The following is a 27718-nucleotide window of genomic DNA, read 5'->3' as shown; positions in this document are numbered from 1 at the left end:
AAGAGGGTGTAATGAAGCTATGACACCGCGTTAGGTGTTAAACTTATTTATTTTGTACAGGAGCGCCGGGGCTGGCTTCCTCTCGCTTCGGCGCCAGAGAACAATGACCCAGCCTACCACATCCTGTGACGTGGTTCCTGTTCCGCTAAAGGAACACTAGAGCGCTACCACATCTCCCCCCTTTATGCACCATAACCAAATGTACAAAGTCTTACTTCCAGTCCATTTCATAGTCCTTGAATCTCTCAGGTACCTTAATTCTCCTCCCTGCTCGAGTCTCCACTCTCTCATTCTTTCTCTGTTCTCCCGTTGTCTCGTTTTCTCTTCTTTCTCTCGTCCCTTCTACTTCCTCGTCCTTCGTCTTCCTTTCACTCCCTTCTTCTCCTCTGCTTCTTCCTCCCGTCGTTTCACTCCGCTCTCTTTCTGTACCTGCCCTTAGTCCTTCTGTTCCTATCTCATTCCTTCCTGTCCTTTCTTCACTTTCACTTTCTCCTTCCTCCAAGACATCCTCTGTTCCTTCTTCCACATCATCTTCCCATTTCAGTATCTTGCTGCATTTAGCCATTCTGTCCATCGACCAAATCTTACCATCGCTCAGGAGAGCCGATCTGGCGTAGGGTTCCACCACTTTAAGGGGAGGTGAGAACTTGCTCTCTCCCTTTCTCTTCATGATGGCCAACTTCACCCTTACCCAATCACCTTTGTCCAGTTCTGTGCTGTGAGTGTTCCGTCTTCTGTTGTAGTGGGACGTGTAGACTTCCTGAGCTCTCTCCAAATTTTTCCTGACCACCGCCGGTGACCACTTGCTCTGGACAATCAACTTCCTCCACGCTGCATTGTCCTTGGTGAACGCTTCTCTGCCTCTTAAGATCTTGAATGGGCTGTAGCCTGTGCTACCCGGTGTGATTCGGTATGCCCAAATCATCTTCTCCAGCTCCTTTTCCCAATCCATTCCATCTTCAATGGCTGCCTGTATGGTGCCCATGATCACCCTATTGAAACGTTCCACTTGGCCGTTCCCCGCCGGGTGGTAGATCGGGGTGTGCTTCACTTCAATTCCGTTTCTTTTGGTGAAGGCTGTCCATTTTTCCGAAGTGAACTGGGGTCCATTGTCGCAGGTGATGATCTTTGGGATTCCTTCGCTGACAAACGTGGTGCGCAAAAACTTTATCACGGCTTCAGTGTCCACTCGCTCCAAGATTTGTATCTCCGGCCATTTAGAATACCTATCGATGGCAACCACCACATATTTTTGAGTGCCTTCCTTGTTCAGGACTGGCCCCATTATGTCCACCGACAACATCTCCCACGGCCCATCTGGAATCGGAAACCTTCCCAGCGGTGGTCTCAGCATGCTCTGAGCTTTGTCCGACTTTGCACAAGACTCGCAAGAGCGCACATGTCTTTCCACCTGCGCGTCGATGGCAGGCCACCAGTATGCTTGCCTGGCCAAGGCTTTCGTTTTTGTGATTCCCTGGTGCCCTTCATGTAGCAAGGACATCAGTCGTTCCAACAAGTCTCTGGGCGGTACCACCTTGTCCCCTCGGAGTAAGAACGTTGGATTTTCAGCCAAGGACAGTTCCTCTCGGACTTCCCAGTACCTCTTCAGTTCCTCCTTTAAGTGTCTTTTCTCTGGCCAGCCGTGAACTACATAACCCTTTACAGCTACTAAGTCTGTATCTTCACCGTAGGCCTCCTCCCATTCCTGGGCGCTTATCACCTCTTCAGTGTCCTGGATGGTGGCTACCACGTACCCATCCCATTCTTGTCTGTCCTCGTTCCGTGCTTCTTCCATGGCGGCTGCCCTACTAAGGAAGTCGGCTACTTTGTTCTGTGGTCCAGGAATGTGCTCGACTTCATAAACATAGTCCAATAGTCGTAGAGTCATCTTGGCTATCCTGGGTGTAGCGTGGTCATGTCCGCTGGATGTTAGCACGCGAACCAATGGCTTGTGGTCAATTCTCACGAGGAACTTGGCACCCCACAAGTATTGTCTAAACTTCTCGACCGCCCAGACCACTGCCAGCATTTCTTTCTCCACCACACTGAACTTCTCCTCATTGGGTGAGAGCGAGCGGGAGGCGAAGCTGACAGTCGACATCTCTCCTGACTCCTCTTTCTGCATCAGTACAGCTCCCAAGCCTCGATCGCTGGCGTCTGTGGTGAGAATAGACTCCGCTTTGGGGTCGAATCCTTTGAGGGGAATGGCTGTTCCCATTTCCAGCTTGAGCGCGTCGAACTCGGTCTGCTCTTCCTTCCCCCATTGGAACCGGTTCTTTTCCTTGAGCAGCTGTCGTATGTGGTGTGTCTTTGTAGCAAAGTGAGGAATGAATTTGCTGTAGTACTCGGCCATTCCTAGGAATGACCGAACATCCTCTTTCTTTTCCGGGGTGGGTGCTTCCATGATGGCTCTCATGTTTGTTTTCTTCGGCGTTATCCCTTGCTCGCTCACCTCATGTCCGAGGTATGTGACTGACTGGATGCCTAGATTGCATTTGGTCCATTCGGCGGTCAATCCACTGTCCTGCAGCTTCTGTAGTACTTTGTGAAGTTTCACATTGTGTTCTTGCCTCGACTTCCCCATCACCAGAATGTCATCTTGAAAGAACAGGACGTCTTTCAGGTCTTTCAGGAGCTTGTGCATGATTTTCTGGAACACAGCAGCGGCTGAAGCTAGGCCGAAGGGCATCCTCACGAACTCATAGCACCCGAATGGCGTGATGAACGACGTGAGGTGGGTGCACGACGGATGGAGTTTGACCTGATGGTAGGCCGACGAGAGGTCCACCGTGGAGAACCATGCGACGTCCTTCGTTTTCGCCAGCATTTCACTGATGCGTGGTAAGGGGAATTTGTCTATGACAATGTTTTTGTTTAACTCTCTTAAGTCCACGCAGAGACGTACCTTGCCATTGGGTTTTTGGGCTACAACCAGGGGCGACAGCCACTCAGCGCTCTCTATTGCCCTTATGACTCCCTCTTTTTCTAACCTTTCCAGTTCTGTTTGTACCGCCTCCCTGCTGCGGAACGGGATGTTCCTCACTTTGTGGACGACCGGTACTGCTCCTTCTTTCAGTTTGATGAGATGTGTGTACTTGCCCAGCTCACCGATCTGTCCGTTGAATACCTTGGGATATGTCTTCCGCCACAGCTGTACGTCTTCCTTGATTTCCATATCCATGAGCAGGATTTTCTCTATGCCTCCTGGGTTGAGCTGGATCCCTAAGGCTCCCTGGTCCTTCCAACTCAGTACGGAAGGGCCTCTCTCTGCAACGTACAGCTTGCACTGCGCATGACGGCCTCTAAATTCAAACAAGAGCGGGCAGTAGCCTAGCATGGGGATCTTTTGTCCAGTGTACGTTACCGGTCTCACATCCATGGGTAGGAGTGCTCCTTTGATCCTTGATGCGAAGTTGTCTTCCCACACCTGCCTCTGGACGATCGAGATGGGCGCTCCACTGTCCGCGATTATCTCCAAGGGTATTCCTCCTATGTGCATATCTAGCCTGGGCTTGTCTGAGTTGGAACCATCCATCTCCAGAATCTGGACGTCAATGTACAGGAATTCCTCCTCCTCCCCATTGTCGTCCTGATCGCTGTAATCGTCTCGCTGATCCTGGTCCACCAAGCGCACCACGGCATTCTTCGGTTTCCTGCGACACACCTTCTCGTAGTGTCCAAAGATGTTGCAATACGAACATCTAACTTTGAAAGCAGGACACGCCTTGTCGTTTCCTAGGTGGTTAGTGCTCCCACACCTGTAACACTGGTTTTTTCCTGTCTTGTGTGACTTGCTGTCCACCTGTGATTTGTTGGGGAAATCAGCTCTATTTCCTCCCTGGGTCTTCCTCGTCTCATTTTGCCTCCAACGGTCGTTTCTGTTTGGCGCCATTATTCTACACACCGCTTGCGTTTCTTGGGCGTCTCTCTTCGCCGCTTGGGCGCACCTTCTCGATAGTTCTGCTTTCTTTACCATCGCCCAGATTTCCTTGAGTGGAGCGTCGCCGTTCACCCACAATTTCTCCTGTATGTGGGCACTAGAGGTATGCATGATAATTTGGTCCCTGATGAATTCATCCAGCAGTCCTCCAAATCTGCACGTGGCAGCTAGCTTTCTCAGCGCTACAACATATTCATCCACTGACTCTCCGCTCTTCTGCTTCCTCTGAAAGAAGTTAAATCTGTCAATGGCGACGCACACCACAGGCCTGTAATGTGCGTCCAAGTCTTCGATGGCATGATCAAATACCTCCGTGTCCGTTGCGGCTCTTTCTCCTTTCACGATCGTGTCGTAGATCCTGAGCCCTTCTGGACCCAAGTTGTGGAGCAGAATCTTCTTTTTCCTCTTACTCGAGAATGGGGTGTCCCCTTCTTCTTCTAGCGCCTCCAGATAGTTAAGGAAGTACCTCTTCCAGTCTTCCCATTTCCTTTCCGGTTCTCCGCTTTTCGTGAGGAATGGAACTAGTTGGGTGAGGGATGTGCTCTGGCTCGCCATGGCTGGGGCGTTCCTCCTGGGCTTTGGTACAGTGACTGTTTGCCTGGACGGACTCCCTGGGGCGTCTTGCTCTTCTCCCTCGTCCTCTCTGTGCTCTCCCTCGCTGTCCTCTCCTAGTCCACTCTCTGTGGTGCGGGTTGTGGCTCGTGAGCTGCCTCCCCCCTTCTTACTCGATGGGCCTGCAGTTTCCGCCAGCGTGCGCCTCTTCTCTCTGGTGCAGAGGCACTTCAAGGGCTCACCGTGATATTGGCCAGGTACTTAGTGGATCCTCGTGGTGACGTCAGCAGCCTCGCAGTGTGCACTACCCCCTCGGGATATAGTTTCTTCGGGCTGTGGCCTTTTCTGGGCTCTGGTAACTGTGTGGGGTCCCCTTCCGGCTTGTGTGCGTTTTCGAGCGTTTTTGGCGCCCTTTCCACTCTCCTTGCTGCCTTGCCGGCTCCTCTGCCGCGCTCCGTGTCCTTTTTTCGTTCCTCACGCGAGATGCGTGCAATTTCAGGGGTCGCGCGCGTTCGGGTATTAGTGATCCCATCCTCGTCGCCATTGTAATGAAGCTATGACACCGCGTTAGGTGTTAAACTTATTTATTTTGTACAGGAGCGCCGGGGCTGGCTTCCTCTCGCTTCGGCGCCAGAGAACAATGACCCAGCCTACCACATCCTGTGACGTGGTTCCTGTTCCGCTAAAGGAACACTAGAGCGCTACCACAGAGGGCTCATAAAACAGAAAGGACTTTATCTAAATAAACTAGCAGCCCGTCCCGACCTTGTCCGGGAGCAATCAGGCTTCCCCGACCCCCGCCTGCCCCGACATTGCCCAGCAGCCCGGGCCCCGTTTACGGAGGCAAGCCACAAATTGCACGTTTTAATCCTTTAGTTTTTGTCAGCATTCAGATCTAGATTATGTGACTGTGACAGAGCGCATGCACTTCTTTTACTTAAAAGCAAGCGAAACAGGAAAGAACTGCTTTAGGGTAGTAAGTGCCTGCACTTTAAATTTGCATATCTAGCTCCGGCTCTGAGTAACTACTAGAGGTGCGCATAAATCAGTGACAACAGCGTCATATTAAACATATCGGTAAAAAGACTGACATACTAATGAGACTGTCGTTATGCCAGTTTCATTAAAATGACATTGCGTTCCAAAGTCTTCGGGGGAAAAATGTTGTTTCCCGTAGAGCCTGCCTACAGCCGAGAGAGAGGACAGGTGTGCGCATCTCACTGTTCCAAAATTCAGAGGATTTCCATGCGAGAAGAAATAAGGATGGGACTGTTGGCTCACTTCCTGAGGTAACTTCTGCGCTGTGAATGGAAATGGAATCGGATCTGGGCGCTGAGCGAAAAGGTCCGAAATTCATACATCACCACACAGGACCATGCACGTTTCGAAGAAGTTGCGCCCCGACATTGCCTTTTGTAACTCCACGTCCCCTGCCTGGCCCGACACCCGCCTGCTTACCTCAGCCGCCGCTCCTGAGTTGACAGCTCCTCGCCGCTCTGCTCCTCACCGCTTGTCCGCCGCCGCTCTTCCCCCGCGCCATGTCCGCCGCTCCTCTGACGCCGTTCTGACGCCGCTCCTCGACGTGAGCACGCACGTCGCGGCCGGCGCTACTTTGGGGGGACTACTTTTTTTTTAATATAGATTTTTTTAATAAGGTTTATTTTTAAACTTTATATAGCCTATAACAATCTACACACCCTGACGATTTCTACGGTGTATCGGGTGTGTAGATTGGCGCAGTGGTTCCGGAGTTTACCCGCCTCAAAGCCTGAAAGTTTCTCCTTTATTATAGTAGTATAGATAAAGCCCTGGGATCTATACTGTGCTGTGTTTGTTTGGAGCAAGTGTATAATGAAGATCTGCGCTTGCTACCTCATAGCCACACACCTGCTTTATGTGGTTGAGGTATCCAAAGTCCAAAATATAAGTCAGAATTTCTCTGAGTTAATGCAGAATTGTAAATAGCGCAAGCTGCAAAACTGAGAAGCAACCCCTGCTCACGCCAACTCGTGTTTTTATTTTATGCATTAACTCTGAGAAATTCCGAGTTGTATTTTAAACTATATGTTAAAAAAATCAAACAGTCTCCCTCTTTGGTGGTTCTCAGCACACCCACAGCCAGTACACCATGAGACTGCAGACTGAAAAGTGTAAAAAAAAAGATAAACAAGTGTTGGGAAAAGCCAATAGGCCGCAGAAATCCGAGAGCTTTTGCCGTTGCCAGTGTGTTGTAATCTCACTCTCATCCCACTCCCCGCTCTCCCCCTCCTCTTGCTGCCCAATTGGTATGGTCCGCGCTCCTCTGGGAGTGCAGGTTAGAACGTTGGGAGAAGGGTTTATGCCGCCAAGCTGGGAGCACCTGTTGAACAAGACTGAATAAAAGTACCTTCAAGTAAACCTCATTTGAGTAGTGTTTCATTACTACATTTTGGCGACGAGGACCGGGAGCTGAGCCGGGGTCAGTGAGGTGCTTTCCCTCCCCGGGATGAACTTAATGCTTGTGCGGACATTGCGGATCGAGTGAACTGTGGATTTCCCAGCACCAGATATAATACCGAAGAGCGTCTCTGCTGGACGTCAGGCTCTCGCTTCGAAAAGTCGGAAGTGGTTTTAGCCGGGGAGTCGGTGAGCTGGTGCTGAGGGGAGGAGAGGAAGTTTGCCTTCTCGTTTGAAGTCACAGGCGTTGGTGGAGCCGGTGTGTACAGTCCCGTTGGTGTGACGGAGGACTTACCAAGAATCAGCGGCAGGCTGAGCGGAAGAGGCTGGGCACAACGCGTTAATTAATGAAACGATCTGAAGAGGTGAAAGGAACCGTAATTGGCTGTGGCACGTTGATCTGAGGCTACGGGGCGCATCGAGCGATTTGGTGAGTGGTCCAGAAGAGGTGCACGGACCCGTAATTAAGCAGCGGCATGTTGAGCTGAAGCCGCCCGGCACAACGCGTAAAGGCTGTGTGTGAACCGGAAGAGGTGTAAGGATCTGCCAGTAAAGCGAGTGAAGACGTCGAGCGGCGGTGCGTGTGAAGAAAAAATTGCGGCTGAATTAAGCAATAAATCTAACTCAACTGTCGGAGCAGTGTGAGGAGTGTCGTCATTCTTTGGGGCTCATTAAGTAGAAGACAGGACCTCAGTTGTAGTCCCCTTTGAGGAACGGAAGGCTGTCCGGCTGTCAGTGATAGCAGGGAACTCTAGTGTGTAACAAGACGTATCTGGTCTTGCCCAGAAGCGCCGCGGAGTCGTTGACAGGAAGTTCCTGTCCTGCCATTGGGAGTGAGAAGTAAATTTATAAGCACATTCGCATCTTACGCGAGAGTGTGCAAGTCGAGTGTCACGCCGGGCACAGGAGGCGAAGAGGTGGAGCGAGAAGGCAAGGACGGAGTCAGTGAGGTGAATTTAACCCTCTCAGGTCGCAACGGCTCAGGAGGTAGAAATCTTCAGGAGAAAGTGACGTGCAGCAATCAGCACACAGTGATACCGGAGCCAGCGGTGCAAAAGAACCTGAGGAAAGGAAAAAAGGCTGTGGGCTCCGTTGGTCAATGAACTGCGCAAATCTATGGCGCGAGACATTTATACAGCGTGAGGTGAAGTGAGTGGAGTGTGCATTCCAGGCGCTCTTGTAGCAACGTGAAAGGAGCTGTGTTGAGGTGAGCGAGAAATTAAGGGAGCGGATCGTGCATTAAGGTCGCATTGGAAGCAACGTGAAAGGAACTGATTTGAGGTGAGCGTTAACCATTTGTGGCATGAGCGAATGACAGCGTGGGGAAGACGTCTTTCCCTGACTCCCAGAAGTATAGGAGGTGTGTAACTGAAAGCCTCGGAGAATCCAGCTGGATTCACATGTTCTTTCGGGGGAAGGAGATTAACCGTGGGGGACACAGGCTGGACTGCATTATTGAGTTGGTCCTCTGAAAATTTGAGAGGTGCGCAGAGCGTAACTTATGGTGCATATGTCTCAAGACACTGAATGGAGGTCGTGAAGGGCAGATGTGTGAAGAGAAATAAAATATAAAACCAGAATTACAGATTGTATAGCTTGACTCTCTTCCAGGGATTGAAGATCACTGGTGGCAGCATATTGAGTGACATTACCGTCTGAACTTAACCTGGGAATTGGTACTATAGCAGCGCGTAGAAGATTCAGGCGAGGTGAACTCAGTCGTAACGCTATGTAGAAGCGGCACAAGGACATCTTAAATTTGAGGCAGCGCTGGCTAGTTGATGAGAAGGCATAGAAGGAGCTGAGAGAACGAGATTAATATATGGGTCCTGTGAAGTAAATCACCACTGCGGGGTTGAAGCAGCGTAAGGGAAATTTAGAACTGACGCAGCATCCCTAAGCGATGTGTGGAGATTTTTGGGACTGTGACTAAACATCAGGGTTATGCGTTGTAGACCCATCCACGGTAGGTGTTGAAGCAGCGGGAGGCCAAGCTTAGGATCTCGACAGTGCGTGGGAACAGCTTGAAGATATTTCCAGAGGAACATATGGTGAGGTATCTCTCGAAGTCCAGAGTTGAAAATCTCATAGTGGCTGTGAAGTGAGGCAGTGTGTGGGAACCAAAGAGGGGCATATAGTGCAAGTACACCTTGAGGAATATTCATTACAGTTCAGAAGCAGCTCGTCGGGTAAGGGTTAAGCATCCCTTGGCACAAGTGAATTAGGATTTCCAAGGGTTCCCAACCCATAGACGGTGTGAGCTAAGCAGACTTAAGGATCATAGAAAGTCAAGCCAGAAACATATATACTATTCGGAAACAGTGTTTTTCAAAGCAAAATCCTAGTGGCTGTTCTTGGCACGTCTCCAGTTGCTGGTCTGGGGACGCTCGTGTTACCCTCCAAGCTCACCTTGATCCCATCTTCCTGCTTAGGAAGTTAAGCATTCTCAAGTGATTTTCCAAAATCAGTTGTACATTTAACATGGAGTGGGGCCAGAAGTATGATTTTCTGCCTCCAGTGTCGTTTATGGAGAGGGATGATGAAACCATGGCAGAATGGAATGAATGGAAAGTATACAGTACAGCACTGGAGGAAGGGGCAGTATCCTTGGTGTCTAAGGAAAAGTTTGAAGTATTGCTGTACAGCTTAGGAACAGGAGGGCGTAAAATGTACCTCAAAATGAAAAAAACATTCATGAAAGGAACGGCCTGTAATATTTGCGTGGATATCTTGAGAGTGAGGAATGAACATGTTGCACATGCCTCGTTGGAGAAGGTACAAAGGGTAGAAGTTTTCAAGAATGAAATGAGTAGCAACGAGCATCGAAAGCAATGCAAAGTATACCAGGGGTGGACCATCTGCATAGGAGGAGTGATGACAGATATGTTATTAGATTCAGGATCGCCGCATAGTGGGATAAGCAGGAGTGACTGGAACTCAAAAACTAAAAAATATGGAAACGAATTGAAAGAAGCTAACATATTTCTGGAGACTTGCACAGGGGAGGACGTCAAGGTTATAGGATACCTAGTCATGGAGTTAACGTACAAGGGAAAGTATACCAGGAGTACCGTATACGTAACAGAAAGAGGACCCACCATGTTGGGGTGGGAGGATCAAAAGGTTTTGAGAATATCCCTCGAGGGAAGAAGAAGAGAACAAATGAAGGAGAAGGCACTGGAAAAAAACACGTGTGTAAAAGTGGCAGGAGGTTGTGAGGGTGCAGCAAGTTTTGAAGAACGTGAGGAAAATACTGCCAAGTGCGAACTGAGAGAAAAACGCGGATGTAAAGGCGCAGCAAGTTTGAAAGAACGTGTGGAGAATACAGCCATGGGCAAACTGAGAGGAGGATTAGAATCTTATCAGGGTTTGGTGGATGAGAGAGAAATACGTAAGAAACATAAAAAAAAAAAAGGAGAGAAAAAGAAAACTGTGAAGGAATAGGTGGAGAAGAAAGAGATTTCGAAAGAAAGGAAGAAGGCATCAGTTCCACTGTTAAGAAGTGGAAAAGTATAAAATGTAAAGAGCAACATTACAGCCAGTATCAATCTTCCGGAGGGAAAGGGTAATATTAGCAGGAGAATTGCGGATTCCAAGGGAGAAATAAACTGTGGGCAAGTTCTGACTAAAGGGAACAAAGGGTGGTGTTTTACCCAGGACAGGATGCCTAAAGTACATACTCGTGAATCCCTCAATTGTACTGCCCACATCATAGAGGTGCACATCCATGGTGCACCAGACATTCACAAGTGTCATTTGCGGTGATTGATTTCAAGGGTGGAAAGGATGTGATACCAACACCTGTGATCTACCCAGGTCAGGACGCCTAGAACGTAACCGTGCATCCATTGAACTGAACAGCCTACATCTTAATTGGGCACACCCTTGTGGCACCATAATGTTACAGTTGTTATGCGTTGGTCGATAGTATCTCATAACTCTAATTGCTGCAACCTGAAGTAAGCACATAACCGTGCATCCTTTGAATTGAACAGCCTATATCTTAACTGGGCACACCCTAGTGGCACCATAATGTTACAGTTGTTTATGCGTGGGTTGATTGTATCCCATAACTTTAATTGCTGAAACCTGAATTCTTAAGAGTTTTGTTCTGTTTGCTGCAGACACACATTTGGACAATGGGTGTCTCATTGCAATCCTTCCATATATGCCAGGAGATCGAATAACTATACCCTCAGTCACGTCAAGTAAAACCTACCCTTCACATCGCATGTACCATAGTCAACTGTAGTCTCATGAGTTTTTTCCATTTAGACTTTGGCATGGGGTCACCTGTTCCCGACCCGGTTGTTTTGTGACACATATATCCCTCCCTCTCCCCATCTCTCTCTCTCTCTCTCTCTCTCTACCTCTCTCTCCCCATCTTTCCAGCACCTATTTCTGCTGGGAGCTCTCACGCTTTCCTTCTCTCCATTTTCCTTAGGGAGGATGGTGTGTTGTAATCTCACTCTCATCCCACTCCCCGCTCTCCCCCTCCTCTTGCTGCCCAATTGGTATGGTCCGCGCTCCTCTGGGAGTGCAGGTTAGAACGTTGGGAGAAGGGTTTATGCCGCCAAGCTGGGAGCACCTGTTGAACAAGACTGAATAAAAGTACCTTCAAGTAAACCTCATTTGAGTAGTGTTTCATTACTACACAGTGTCTTTTAGCTATATGTTATGAAGTGGAGTAGATTTATGTGGTGTGGAATTGAAATATGTGTAGTATAAATATGTGCCATGGTGTGGAGTGGAATTATGCGGAATGTAATTATGTTGTATGGTGTGGATTTGCATAGAGTGGCATTGTGTGGCATGGAGTGGCATGTAGTGCAGTATTAGATGACCCTGGTTTGTTTACATTTTTGGCTACTGAGCTCCCATCTTTGCCTGACCCAGTAATAGTCTGTGGGGATTTCAATTTAAATGGCTCAATGGGGAGGGCTTTGTGGTAGGGAAGAAAGCTATGGAGGGTGTAAGCCACAATCATTTCGATTCCTGGGCCATCTGCAGAATGAGTTAGGGCTGATTGATATTTGGTCCTCTCTGAAGGCCCCAGATCCAGGATACACTTATTACCCAGCCCCCCTAGGCACGTTTGCCAGATTGGATGTTTTTTGTATCACCCGCATTGGCTATGTGGGCCCAGCTTGACCTCCCCTAGAGTGGTTTCTGACCACAATCCAATTATTCTCGAGCTCTCCATGGCTGGGCTTTGCTGTACATCTGGAGAATGGACTTTTGAGTGTGGATTGCTGTCAGATTCGGTTTATGTCAGATATATGAAGCCTTGGATCATGGGGTCTTTTGATTTGAATAAAGACAGCTCCTCCTCAGGAATGGTTTGGGATGCATTCAAAGCCGGGGTGAGGGGGGGAACCCTGAGCTTCAGTATTGTTAAACAAAAGTTGGAGCTGGGACACAGCAAGGAACTATATCAGAAGCTAAGTGAACTGGAGGCAGACTTAATCAGTGCTGTAGAAACTGTGAAGGATCTTGCCCCGTGCTGAACCTGATAGCTGTTTCCAAGGCTCGCCTAAATGAACACTTTGCAGAGAAAATGGCTGGGATATATCTGACCAAAGATCAGGATTGCTACGAGTATAGTGAGCCGATGGGGCGCTTTCTTGCAGTAAGAGCACGGCAACAAGGGGTGGCAGGTTGCATGATAAAATAAGGAATATGCAAGGTAGCTTGGTTACAGATCCCGATATGGTTAGAGAGGCCTTCAGGGGTTTTTATGCCAATCTTTATTAAGCTGATTTCGACAGCGGCCCTCTGGCACAAGGCATTGGCAATGCTGGGCATCCGAGCAAAATCACCAACGAGGAGAGATTGCTTTTAGGGGATGGTATACTACCCGAAGAATTACAGGCGACCCTGTTTGCTCTACTATCAGGGAACGCAGTTGGGGCAGATTCCATCCCTCTTGAGTTTTATAAGGTGTTTTATGCAGATATTCACCAGGAATTGTTGAGTCTATTCAATGAAGCTAGGGCCGGTGCTGCCCCCCTCGGATGATGGGGCATTGCGAATATAATCATCTTTTTAAAAAAAGGTAAGGACCCTACAGCTCGGTGTTCATATAGACCAATCACACTGCTTAGTAGCGATGTGAAGGTCTATGCAAAAATCTTTGCCAGACGGCTAGTGGGTGTTATACACCGACTGGTGTCGGACCGGCAGCATGGGTTCATCCCTGGTAGAGGGACATCGGATCATGTCCAGAGGGTTATCTCTTTATTCGATGCAACGGATGTTCTTGCAAAGCCTATGGGGTTGGCTTTACTTGACACCGAAAAAGCCTTCAACAGGGTGTTGTGGGATTTTTTGTGGCATGTTCTCGAAGTACATGGCTTGGGGGGGGGGGGCTTTGCTAATGCAATGCATGTAATGTATAATAAACCTACAGCCCGCCTGCAAATAATGGGGCATGAATCAGAGCCCTTTTGGATAGAAAGGGGCACGAGGCAGGGCTGCCCCATCTCCCCCTTGTTATTTGCACTATTTATTGACCCCTTTCTTAGGAGGCTGGAATCCTCTCCGGACATTTTGCCCGTCAGTCTACAGGGTTGGGATACAGACGCCCTGGCATATGCTGATGAAGTGGCCATAATTACCAGTGACCTGGACAGGGCACTTTGCGCTGCTGAGGAGATTGTAGAAGAATTTGGGAGACAATCAGGGCTTTTGCTAAATAAAGCTAATACCCAAGAATTGATTAACAGACATACCCTAGCCGTTGTTATCAGGATCACACATGAAGCTACATATTTAGGAATATGCATTACTTCCAAAGTGGAGCTTATAATAGATCTAAATTTCATAAAAAACTAAGAAGGACTTCACACATTGGGATAATCTGAAACTCTCTATAGTGAGGAGAAGTAACCTGGTTAAAATGATATTTCTTCTTAAGTTGGTATATATTTTTCGTACCGTCCCATTGGAGATTTATATACACAATGAATGGTTCAAAACAATGGATAGATTAGTGGCAGGTTTCATCTGGGCTTATGGGAGGACTAGGAGGGCTAGCATTTTTATGTGCTTACCTAGAGATAGTGATGGGTGGGCGTCCCCTAATTTCAGATTATAATAGTAAGATGCAGCTTTGCAATGTTACAGTATATTATTTAATTGCTGAGGAATGGAGAGTGGGGTAATATATTCTGCACCTACAATATATGAGCTATTGATTGGTAGCTCGACCCACGGCAGTCTATTGAAGTCTTTGAGTCAAGCTATTTTAAACGGAGCTGCTTCAAGACTTTACTTGACGCTTTCCAAAACTGGACAAACGTCCAGAAGAAATTGGGGTGGGTAGGTATAGCAGATACACCCCCTTGCTCAGGAATGAACAACTGCCCAGTATATTTCACGATAATTGCCTAGCTAGGTGGAGAAGCAGGGGAAGTGGCAGGATTGGAGACCTCCTCACTGGGAATCATCTTGCACCCTTTGAGCTGGTCTGTAGAAGATGTTGGGCCTCTGGATTTTTTTGAATATCTTCAGCTGCGGGATTTTCTCACTAGAAATGCTGGGGGGCAGTGGGTTATGATCGAATCCCCTTCTTGGAAATATTGATTAATAGCACCCGCCCCACTATTTTTCTGTTATATGGTTGTTTGCTTGAACTGGTCCCAGATGACTTGGATAAACACAATGGAAAATGACGGGATCGGCTTGAACTAGTGGACTCTGGTTTCTTGAAATTGCTTGAAATGGGAGGGTCAATCATGTGCGCCTCGAAACTCCAGTCACAACACTACGAAACACTGTTTGACCTATATATAACTCCAGCAAAGATTGCAAAGTGGGGCGGTGTAGCGGGGACTCGCTGTCCTAGATGCCATGATATGGATGCGGAGATGGTTCATATGCTTTACTCTTGTCCCAGCTTAAAAATGCTTGGATCAGAAATTGTAGGCTTCTTTGGGGAGGTTCTGAAGGTTACTATCGCTCCATTACCACAGCTTATGTTGTTGGGGTGGATGAGTCATTAGTGGGGTCTGGTTTGGAAATGATTTTTATTGCAATTTCGGTGTTTAGGCTGTGTATCTCCTCATCCTGGCCCGAACCTCTACCTTCCTGCATGTTTACTTTTTTGAAAACGCACTGTATGTTTGCAAAGGCAAGCGGGCTAAAAACAAAGGGAGGAGGATATGAGGGGCGCTCATGACCTGGTTAGGAATTAATTATGAATCAGTGCTGCTTTTTTACTGTACTTTACCTATCTTGGTTATCTTAATGGACTTTAATGTAACTTATTTATGTTCACTTGCTGCTATTGTATGGGATAAGATAAAATAAAAATTAAAAAATTAAAAAAGGAGTGACATGTAGTGGACCTGGATTATGTGGCATGAAGTTGAATCAGATTGTGGGATTGCAATTATGTGGTGTGAAATAATGTGGGTTGAAGTGGAATAGTGTGGCGTGGAATTATGTGGTGTCGAGTGGAGTTATGTGTAGTGGAATTATGTGGCATGTGTGCAATGGAATTATGTGGGTAGTAGTTATGTGGTAATGAGTGTAGTGTAATTTTGTGGAGTGGGATTGTGTGTAATGGAGTGTAATTATGTGGAGTGGTATTGCGTGTCATGGAGTGGCATGTAGTGGAGTGGAATTGTGTGGTGTGGTGTTGAAATATGTGGCATGATGTGGAATTCTATGGTGTGGATTGGAGGTATCCAGTATGTAGTGGAAGTATGTGTTGTGAAGTGGAATTATGGGATTTGGTGTGGAATTATGTAGTGTGGAATAGAATTGTGTGGAGTTGAATTCTGTGGCATAGAATTCTGTGGCGTTGAGTGAAATATTTTTGAGTGGAATTATGTGGCAGGATGTAGAGTGTATTTATGAGGAGTGTTGCTATGTGGCCTGGAGTGGATTGAGGTGAAGTGTAATTATGTAGTATGGAGTGGAATGTAATTAGGTGGTGTTAAATTATGTGATGTTGAGTGGTATGTGGAGTATAATTATGTTGTGTGGAGTGGAACTGTGTGGTGTGGTGTGGAATTATATGGCAAGGTGTGGAGTGGGATTATGTGGAGTGGAATTATGTGGTATGGTACGGAGTTGAGTTTTGTGGAGAGTAATTATGTGTTTAATTTGGATCTTAGTGGATATATGTGAAGTGCAATCATGTAGGTTGGAGTATAATTACATGTAGTGGAGTTATCTGGAGTTGAATTGTGTTGGGTGGAGTAGTATTATGTGGGTTGTAGTGGAGTGGAAATATTTTACGTGGAGCTGAGTGGGAATATGCGGAGTTGAATTTGTTAGATTGTAATTATGTGACATGGAGTGGAATGATGCGGAGTTGAATTGTGTGGCATGGAATTATGAGATGTTGAAATGTGTTGTGTGTAGTGGAAGTATGTGGTGTTGATATGTGTGTTGTGGAAATGTGTGGCACTTAATTGCGTGGCGTTGTGTTGAATTACGTGGAGTTGAATGCTTGTTGTCTAGATGGGCCGCTGAGTGCTGGGCACGGTCTGCATCGGTTGGATATATTGCCCGGTGATCTCTGCCGGGCTTAGATTCCTGTAGACTCAGAATGCAGGCAGCATATCTACTGCAGTGCTAAGGGAGCTGCCTTCATAGGAGGTGAGACGATGTTGTTTCTGTTTTCTGTCCACTCCCCCCCTGAAATTGCCTATGACAGTGTAAATGCCATCCAGCAGCTGTTTATGCTTCCTCTGCAAGCACTCGAGTCTTGGTGTTAGGATTTATCACCAATTTGATTAATCTACGCAGGCTATGCTGGGGGAGGGCTCATGGTGATTAAAGGAGGCTTGGTGAGCCCTCTGAATTTACTTAGCGTGCTAGTGACGTTTCTGTAGTATTTCTCTCTGGTATTATGTTTATTTCAAATGTGCATCGGCATGACGGGCAGAAATGAAGTTATTCTATATCTCCTGCTAGACCATGGCAGCAGCAGCTTGGCTGTAGTGATGTTTTCTTGGATGCCCTTTAAATTACGAGCATCTGCAGGGACAGCCATTAAAACAAGAAACAAAATGGTTTGGTTTGTCTGCAGTGGTTTTTGGCTTCCTGTCCAGAAACAGCACAAGGGCGGGTGGGGGGAATAAAGAAACACGAGCAGGGGCGGGTGAGGAGGGGGATAAAGAAAGACACACATTACAGCACGATCTGTGAAAGGAAACAAGCAACAGGGATAGGGCAGGTGGGAGGAGACGGAGCAAGTGAAAACACGAGCACTTGTATGGAGTCCTCAAAGAAAACAGTAGCTCCTAAAACAGGAGCAGCGGATGGACACAAGTACTTGGTCCATGCTTTAGGGGAGGGCCAAACAGAAAAAGAGTCATGACGCATGTATGCCATAGACAAATGGAAACGAAGGATACAAGAGCTACATTGAAGCAACAAAATGGTAAGCCTATGGGTGGCCTGTAGCCCACTGATGTAAACAACAGTATCCAAGACCTAAAAAGACAGCAGTCCTTTTCTATCTAGCCACCCAGGATGTGGAACAACATCCCTGTATCCATCAGGACTGCTACAGAGGTGCTCCAGTTTAGGAAACAGTTGAAGACACAGTTCTTTAAAGAACACTACATCACAATTCATCAACCGGCCACATCCCAACCTCCTCTCCTTTTAATTGTTGACTTTAAACTACAACACCGCTACTAACGGCAAGACGAAAACTAACTTCATCTGTCACACTAATCGCCCGACAAAACGGAAAAACACCTTCCTTCTTCACTTTCTAGACACCAAGTCAGCAAATATCCCTTATGGCAAAAAAATCTCCACAACTGCCTCCCCCACCTTTAAAGGAGAACTTACAATTTCCATCTTCAGAACAGGAAACATTCTCATACAGGCCACTGACCCGCACCTCTCCACTTTTGATTCGTCACTCCCAGCATTACTCTCCTCATTAACTCAACAGAACCATCATACCCATTCTCCCCTATCCCCCTCCATCCTGACAAGAAACCCGGAACCGATCCAATCTCCTTCCCTGATGACCCACTCCAAAACTCATGGACATTCACCATCACTCATTACAATCTCACTACCCCCCTCATCACACTCCGCCGTCAAACACCCACTATAATGGCATCAACTGATCCCACCAGGACCAGCATACTCACAGGTAATAAACACCACAAGGCTGATCTTGAGCTAGGCAGATCGGACACAAACTGCAGTCTGTCCGCTACTTAACTCTCTACTGGCACTCCCCTGTTGACCTTAGGAGTCCCGACTCCAACCTTAAAAACTATCCCCTACTCCGATACTGACCCTATTCCACCTGCACAAACCATCCCCATGTCCAACGTCACCGATAATCACCTGGACACTGACCTCCCTCAAATGACTACACACTCTCCTTCCTCGGACCCACATCCACATGCCCAAACCATCTTCACCTCTAATCTCACTGCCAATTCCCTGGACACTGACTTCCTCTGTACCATTGCTCACTATCCTCCCTCGGACCCAAGACCCACAACACGTTCTCCTAACCTCAAGATTGGAAACACCATGGCTCCAACTCATCACGTGCAATCTATCCCCAACCCTAATCCCAATGATACAGTTCAATTCCATAACCCAGTACTCTCCCCTTTCACAGACCCTAGTCATACTTCTCCCGCAGAAGGCAAGAAGCTCTTTTAGCTCACTTGCCCAACAACTGACCCGAATGAAACAGAAAGTAGAAACCCTAGTGGCCGATATCCTACAACTACAACAAGACCTTCCGAACCGGATTAAGTCTACTTGCTCATACTCTCCGGGTAGCTACGTACCTTCCCTTCGCATAACCTCTTCCATGACCCCACTTGACACCCCATGGCCCTTCATTCCTTTGGGGAGTCAGGCACACCAACCTAGCCAAGCTCACCGCCCTATTTCAGCACTGGAAGCAGATGAGATCAACGACTCTTACCTCGCAATGAGCCAGAATACAGCTCCTACCACAATCCCAGTTATAGTTGGCACAAATAGAATCCCTAGAACTATCCTCTTGCCCAGACCTTCTGCTCAATACACTTCTATCCATACAGAGCACACCAACTAGGAACCCCCATCCTCTATCTTGCATGCTCCTCAACTATAGATTAGCAGTACAACACGCCACAGACATTGCTGAAACTATACTCGCTGAAGAAATCAACATCACATTCCTCACTAAATCCTGGCTCAATGACCACTCTACCCCCATTCTAGACCTGCTCACCCCTCCGGTATACAACATCATCAGACTCGACAGACCGATCAAAACAGGTGGAGGGCTAGCTATCATTCACAATGAAGGAATACAGCTTACCACATTAAAACCTACAGAATACCTGACTCTTGAGTACCTGGGTGTTGAACTTACAGTCAAAGGCACCGCGCCCATCAAATTTCACACCATCTACCGTCCTCCGGGTGATCATGCCCTCTTTGTAGAATAAATAACTGACCTAATAACATGTTTCTCCCTAGCAGACACAAAAGACGTGTTCCTGGGTGACTTCAATATCCACTGGAACAACCCTGAAGACAACACAGTCCAGAACCTTTCTAACCTGCTTGAAATAACTAACCTCAAGCAACTCTGCAATGAACCAACACACATCAAAGGAGCAACTCTGTATGCAATCATCACCAAAATGAGCTGATCTCTCTGAGATCTATTTCCCCCATTGACTGGTCTGACCACCACCTCATACAGTTTAATATTGACTCACACATCAGACAACAATCAACACAATCTGACAAACCTAAGCAGTGGACCAGGAGCATCAAAGGAGTCCCTATAACCGATCTTGATTTAGGATTCAGGCCCATCTACAGCTCCAGCCTTCCACCATGACGGCCGATGACCTCACAGCTCACTTTAATTCAACAATGACGGAGGTATTAGATCAAGTAGCGCCACTCAAACTCAAACAAGTGAGATCTACCAAATCTAAATCTTGGTTCTACGTGGATCTTAATAACAAAAGACGACAACTACTGCATTCAGAAAGGACGTGGAGACTAAACCCTTCGACATTACACCTAGCGCAACTTAGATCTGCTCAGTCGGCATATAAAAAACATATTTTCAGAGAAAAGGCCTCTTTCTTCTGCAGCCAACTAGACCAGGCAAAGAATAGACCGAGAGAAGTCGTCAACCTTGTTAAAAGTCAAACGGCTCATCCCCACAGGAAATAAAAGCCACCAAGGCTCGATGCGAAGAAACCTCCAGCTTCTTCACTGATAAAGTCACAAAAATTGAGCAATCCTTCAATCAAACCTCTAACCCTCCTTCCCTCACAACCTGCCCCCCTTTAATAACCCTTGACCAAACAGAATAAAATCATACTAAGGACAACCAGGTCCGCCTACATCTAACAAATTAGGCTAGTTGGTCGGACTTTGAACTCATGTTGGAAAACGAGGTATTCAATATAATTCAGGAAAGGTTTCAGGATTCAGGAAAGGTTGTAGCACTGAAACAGCTATGCTCAATATTTCAGACGATATCCACATAGCCTTAGATCAAGGGGAAGCTTGTCTCCTCATCCTTTTTGACCTATCAGCAGCATTTGACACAATATATCATTCAGCTTTACTTGAGACTTTGAAGAGGCGCTCTGGCATTAATGACATAGTACTAAAAGGTTCACAACCGTTCGCAACAAATTAAGATCAAGTCCTGCCTCTCTATGCCAACATGAGTCACACTTGGGGTCCCGCAACGCTCAATTCTCTCACCATCCCTCTTCAATCTCTTCATGGAACCCCTCACAATCATTCTGAAACAAGCAGGAGTGAAATACCACCTAAATGCAGATGACACACAAATCTACTACAAAATCAAATCACCCAGTGACATCCAACACCTCAATGGCACACTAACCACGATCCGAACTTGGTTTAACGCAAGCCACTCAAAGCTGAACCCGGACAAAACGGAATTAATACTGTTCTCTCCAAAAAGTTACCACCGACCAATCCATGACTGGCTCAAGAATCTTGATGCCCTAAACTGCTCCCCTGTCCTATTCAACTCGGTAAAGACACTAGGCATTCCCTGGACAAGAACCTATCAATGAAGGACCACATCAAAACCTCTGTAAAAAGTGCTCTTTACTCACTAAAACACCTCAAGAAAATGAAACCTTTCATTCACCAAGAAGATCTCAAGACAATCGTACAATCCCTTGTCCTATCTAAACTGGACTATGGGAATGCCATCCTAACAGAGACTCCAAAAGCTCACCTAGCCCCACTAAGGTCAGTCCTTAACACCGCAGCTCAACTCATAACTGGTGTACAAAGATTTGAACACATCACACCAACCCTCAAATTCCTCAACTGGCTTTCCATGGAAGGGAGATGTATCTACAAATTGGCCTGCATCACACACAAAACCCTTCACTCACATTCCCCCAACTACCTAAACAGCAAACTGGTAAAAGCAGTAAAATCCAGAACTCTGAGAAGCTCCAACTCACTTCTTCTCATCCCCCCGAAAGTAAAAAAGAAAACCACTCAATGCTGATCCTTTTCTGGTAACGTTCCCAGGATGTGGAATGCACTCCCTATAGACCTCGTATGCAACCCCTCCTTCTCTTGCTTCAAAAGGGACCTGAAACTCCTTCTCCTCAACAAATACTTTACCGACCAAGTCAACTAACCTAGACTTCAATAACCTAGCTGACTACCCTCTTACTTGACTAGCAAGGATAGGTGGTTATCTGACTGTTTCAACCACCTGCGTTCTCTCCCTCCCCTGCAATATATGCCAAATTATTATGTTTTTGATTATTCATGCATCCTTATGTCCTGCTATGTAATGCAATTTCTCTTGCCTTTGTGTATGTAAAGCGCTCTGATACCCACACGTCAAGCTAGGTGTGAAGAGGGTGGGAGATAACACTTTTGCTTTTAATTCTGTGGCAGACAATTAGGGACAGATTTACTAACATTTTACGCCGGGTGTGTGTCATGAAAGGAATGCGATCTGGCGTAAAATGTCAATTTGGAATTTTCCTTCCAGTGCAAAACTTGTTTTGAGCTGAAAGGTTTCCCAGAATCAACACAAAGCTGCGTTTTTCGATGCTTGGCAATACGTTGTGTAGGAGGGGGGCATTCCATGAATGATACCGAATCGTTCCTGCAGCCACTTTGGTTTTGAACGTAAACCCCTATCTACTAACAACAACAGTAGACAGGGTTCTGCACCAAAAATAACTTCTCTTTGATATTAGCTTTAACTTTGAAAAATGCTTTTATTTCTCCAACCTCTTCTGACTTTGCATGTGTGCTGCTTTTTACAGCACACATCCAAAGTGGGAAAAGTTTAAGAGTTTGGCTAGATATATTATTTTGTATTGGAATGGTACTCTTCCACTACAAAACCTATGCTAGACATGATGCAGGCACCTTTGTACTAAGGTGCAAAGGTATGTACATGGTGTTAGGTAGCCTGATTCTACACCAGTGCTAGAGAGAGAATAAGACTGTGCCATATCTAAGTACACATTGTGCTGCTTTCCAGGTCTCTCCTTCTCACGTAATGCAGCACATCAACTTTGGTTGTTGCCCTGCGTTGCGTGACATCTTTGTAAATCTGCTCCCTAGGGCCGCCACCTGGCCTGATTTATACTGAATTGACCAGTATTTTAATGTGACTGACAGCTCACAGTTGCACTATTCTCCTTCATTTGCAAATATGGAGCAGGATAGGGCAGATAACATGTTCCAGACTATGACACTATGGAAAGATGTAATCGCCAATTGCATGTGTGAGGTAGCAGGCAATGCAGACGACGGGCATGATAGGTGTATAGATAACCATAATTGGGAAACTTCAGTTGTTTTTAAATGTTGTATCATAGCCATGATTTCCCTTAAATTGAAGTTTTTAAGGCATGCCTAAAGGGGCATAAAATCCATTCAATTGTTATCTTTGCGTGCAACCACAGCTTCTCATAACAAACATTTTTCCAGCTATTGTTCGAGGTTTTGGAAAGATATTCTTTAATATGTGCTCTTATTTCTTGCTTATCCCCATCCATGCTTGCTAGGCATTTTATGCGGCCATGCATAGCTGGCACTTTGCACAGAGTGCAGCATTTTGTAACATCTTGTGCAGTATCCCACTGACTCGCCATGTGGTTCTAGACTTACTACTCTTTGTATGGTCTTGTTTGAAAGTGCAGCTGTCACCAGACAATTATGTGATCATCACTAGAGAGGGGCTTTGGCTATGCCTACATTTGGGAGCCAGGAGTACGTTTTGATTGGGCAGAAGTTGTGTGCTTCCACAAAAAGTGCTTGTCCTCCATGCAGCTGTGATCATTTTGTTAATCCGGTTCCCTAAGCTTAAACTTTCAGGGTCACACAAATACCATTGGAATGTAATTAAAGCGTCTTAAATAACTAGATAATTTATGTTGCTTATCTCTGGCAGCAGCCAGTTGGGAGTAGGGCAGTCATTAACCTACATGGATTTTTAGATCTGGCATGTCTGTGCAAATGTTACCTGGCCTTTTAACCTACCAATATTATTTTATAGTTCTTTGCTTCCACACAAATACATACCTCTTCCCATGCTATTTACTTATAAAGCTTCACATTACCATGAAACATTGCTTTAAAGCCAGACATGTTGGCATTTCCAATGTTGTTTTTAGCAGTAACTTGCGCTCAGATTATGTAAATATTAAACGTAGTAAAGGTACTCAAAAGTGTAAGTTACTCAAAAAGTGTAAGCTACCTTTGTGAATAAAACTCCCTGTGTGTATTTAAATAAATGTTGCTACGAGGTGTTTGTCTCTTGAGCAGGCTCAGTTTCAGGAGGTAACATAAAGAAGGCATTAGCTGTACCTAATAGCATCATCACAATGAATCACATGTATTGTTTTTCAGATTTGTATTTATCTTGTTGGGACCCAAGGCAAAGCTAAGAGCCTATCATGAGATTGGGAGAGCAATTTCCACACTTCTCTGTGATGAGGTATGTGTATATTTCATAATGATATTTAATACTGTTGTATCTATTCATATGTAAACAAGGAATGCAACCTCTATGCTATTTTTACTTTCATATTTTCAATGAATTGAGAATATAATTACTTCTTTACTCAAATATTTCAAACAGATTCACAAATTCTGCAACCATGCCTACGCTGTTGACTCTAACATGAATAGAAATTTAAATGCTACCTAAGAAAAGTGTTTATCATCAACCATACACTATTTTTTCTAGACACTGCTTTATCAATATCTCATTTATATACACTTATTTAGTCAATGAAGAAAGTTATATGACTCAACACCAGAGTTAAACTGACTTTGTCCATTTTTTAAATTTCATATTGTGTCACGTTGCTATTGTGGGCGGGTGTTGCACAAGGTTGTTGATCAGACCTGACTGATCCAGACACTTGGGTGAGTCGGAATGCCAGTTATGCTGTCATCCTTCCCCATGGCACAAGAAGATTAGAACTGCTTCATATCACAGTGCCATGAGGCCATGCATGACCTGTCTGGAGCTCCCAGGTGTGTCCGGGGGTTGAACTGAAAATGCGGGTGACACGCCAGTCGCACATTTTGGGGGAACCTACAGGTATGCATCTACAATTCATGGCTTGGAAAACACTGGTTTAAAAGATGAAAAGTTAGACTGAAGGCCTGTGAAGTCAACGTTTGAAACATTTCACTCAAGTAGCCTAGCGTGAGATGCCAGTGCTGGGGACTTAAGGTACAGCTAGTGAAAGTTCACAGTATGAGCATTGCTAGCAAAATCTCATGCTCAGGACCCCGAAAATGATATTTCAGAAATCTATCAAAACTAACGGCATTGCTGAGAGAATAAACGTAGATACACATAATACCGGTAAACAACGACACAAGTAGACCCGCAGACAGGGCTGGGCTGGCCGGACTAGGCGTCAGGCGTTTCCCCGGGAGCCTGGGAGAGTGTGGGTCGGTTTTGTTACTATGGGCCGTTTTTGCAGTGGTGCTGCAATATCATGCCCAAGTAATAAAAGCAGCAAGCAAGCATTTCTAGCCTCCTGGGTCCAGACATTGCTTCCCAAGGGGCTGGTCCCAGAAAATTGCTAGGGGTGCTTTGGGGACCAAGTCCGGCCCTGCTCTCAGATGCATCAGCATAAACACATTGATATATGCTGCAATTCTTGTCCTCTCAGCACTGCTTTAAGTGGGATGAAAAAACTGGGGGGTCTCTCAAAGGGGCGTGGCCAGTGTAATTAGGGGCGTGGCTTTAAAACACTCACACTAAAAATCTGTGCTTAGCACAGTGTGCCGCCCGACTAGTTTTTTGCTGTTTCGGTCATGGCATCCAGATATGTGATACAACAAGTAACATCATACCTACAACAAGTAAGGACTATTGGCTTTGTCAATGGTTATTAGTTGCAGAAGATAAATAAGCTGCAACTATGGCTTGTATATAATATTGACAAAGATTCCAATTAAAGCCCTGGTGACACCACCACAATGCTTTCAGAAAGAGAAGGGAAATCCAGAAAGAAAATGACTCTTTAAAGGATTTCCCTTCCTCCACAACGCTCACCTGGCATGACGTCATGCCCTAACTTCTCTGCTAATGAGAAGTGAGCAGTGTGGGCAGCGCACATCGATGTGCAGGCTGTCTCGAAACGGGTCTCTATCGGGCATTGGTTTGCATCCTGGCACTTTTTTCCGGACTGCAGTGAACTGCTGTCACTGCAATCTGGGAAAAAAAACGGACGGCCTGTGTCAGTGCTCAAAACAGAGCCCGATAGAGACCCGTTTCGAGGCCCCCTGAAAAAAACTGCCGGTGCTCAGACCCCTTGAGACCCTGCCCACTTAAAGCTCTGCCTCTCAGAGAAACACAGAAACCTTTACAGACATATAAGCACAGACTGATACATATTTATTGCCTGGGTCTTCCCTAAAGTCATATACTTATAGTTTCATTTTAGTTCCGTGTGCAGAAATATTACCCTACAATATAGATAAGCAATATTGTTTTGTAATGCGTTAAAAAAATCTTTTTTTCTCTTTCTTTTAGATTTTTCAAAATGTGGCTCGCAAGGCATTGAACACAAGCGAACTGATTGAAGGAATTGATGAGTTTCTCGATGAGTTGACGGTGTTGCCGCCTGGAAAACTGGACCCCACTGTGCGAATCCAGCCTCCAAAGTTTGTGCCTTCTCCACAGAAGAGGTATCCACAATGTTGACTTTTTCTCTTTATCCAAAAATATTCACCACATGGAGCAAAGAAGTCAATTTAGCAATCTGCATATCTAGGCAACTCTTTATTGGTGTTGACCAAGGTAGGCCCACCAGAGTAGAACAAGGCCGAATATGGAGGAAAACCAATTATTCCAATAGGTTTCCCATTTAGATTCATTTTGGAAAACTGGAAACTTCTGTTACAAATCTGGCCCTCGTAGATCAGTGTAGGGTATCTGCAGTCTATTTATGGATGTACAAATTTACAGCACTGACAGCTGCATAAAGGACACCACAGGTCCTCAGCCAACAAAAGGGGAACAGTTCCACTTACCTCAGTTGGATGGTAAAATGTAGCTATAATTGGGGTGAGTCCCTTACACCTTCGGGACCCAGAGCCACTGCACAAAGAGCAATGCTGTTTATTAGAAAAGGCAGAGAAACGTTGATGTCAGTAGTCCTCTATACCGTAGTAAGTGAAATTTGTCTTGTCCTCCTATGCATGGCTCTTGGGCATATATGTATGTAGATTTATATAGCGTGAGCCTAGCTCCAAAAAAGCAACAGAGTGCTGAACAGAGATTTGGAGATAAAGTGGTGAGTAAGGCTGACAAGAGAAAAGAGGGGACAACCGTCCAGGAAGGGGAAGAGGTGCAACAGGCCACTGGCTCAAATATAATTTTTTTTAATTTTCCAAATAAAATGTATTGTCAAAGTATGGGGTACCAAAAACATATATCTCTTGAATTTTCCAAATTATCGGGAAGTAAGTAAAAGGGGCCTAGTCACACACAGTACTTTGTAGTACATTTTATAGTAATTAATTATTACTAGTTGAACACTTTTTCTCCTATCTTTTATGCTTGGTGATCTCCATCCAGACTGCAGAGATTTCCTCACATCTATGCTTATATTTTTGTAGTAAATGTGGAAGCGACAGGGAGCAGCTAGAAAATGGGGAAGACATATAGTCAAGCACCACCCATGGTCAACCACTGTTACTGCAACTTCCGCCATAAAAAAAGAATGGAGGCTGGGTATTAAAATAACACCCAATAGGCAATAACGGTAAAATAAAAATAAAAATTTGACTTTTTAAAAATATATTCCAATTTGATTTAACAATAAAAAGTATATACATATAAAAAGAATGTTTACTTTTTTATAAAATATTTTATTGACTATTTTTTCATTTAAACTCAAATGTAACTGTTTTTAAAAAAATGATTACTTCAAATAATTCTATACATAACTTTTGCTCAATAGTTATATGTTATAAATAAATATAAATCTTTTACTTTAGGGGGAGTTTTTTAAAATAAATACTCATCAAAATACTTTGATGTAATATATATTAATGATTCATATATTAATTGCAAAGTTAAATTAATAGTATTTTTATTTTGTTATATGTTTAAATAGATATATACAATTATATTGCATTAATATTTTACATTAAATTAGTTTTACTATTTTTACATTTAAAAACAGGACGGAGGTTGGATTCAATCTCTTGAATATTATGCTGGGTATTCATTTATCTGCATCACACCTAAACTTACATATTACCTATGCTTTATATCTCTAT

General features: G+C 45.4%; 1 protein-coding gene across 1 annotated transcript in view; it reads left to right on the top strand.

Annotated features, from left to right (window-relative positions):
• LOC144769271 (electrogenic sodium bicarbonate cotransporter 1-like) overlaps window positions 1–27718 on the top strand; it is a 584697-nt gene that overhangs the window by 245224 nt on the left and 311755 nt on the right. Inside the window, exons 6-7 of the mRNA XM_078653329.1 lie at window positions 23816–23903; window positions 25965–26119. Of these exons, the coding sequence (XP_078509455.1) occupies window positions 23816–23903; window positions 25965–26119 (243 nt within the window). The remainder of the gene's footprint in view (window positions 1–23815; window positions 23904–25964; window positions 26120–27718) is intronic.

The sequence above is a fragment of the Lissotriton helveticus genome, chromosome 7 (assembly GCF_964261635.1).
Source record: "Lissotriton helveticus chromosome 7, aLisHel1.1, whole genome shotgun sequence".
Lineage (NCBI taxonomy): Eukaryota > Metazoa > Chordata > Amphibia > Caudata > Salamandridae > Lissotriton > Lissotriton helveticus.
This window is presented reverse-complemented; position numbering and strand designations above follow the sequence as displayed.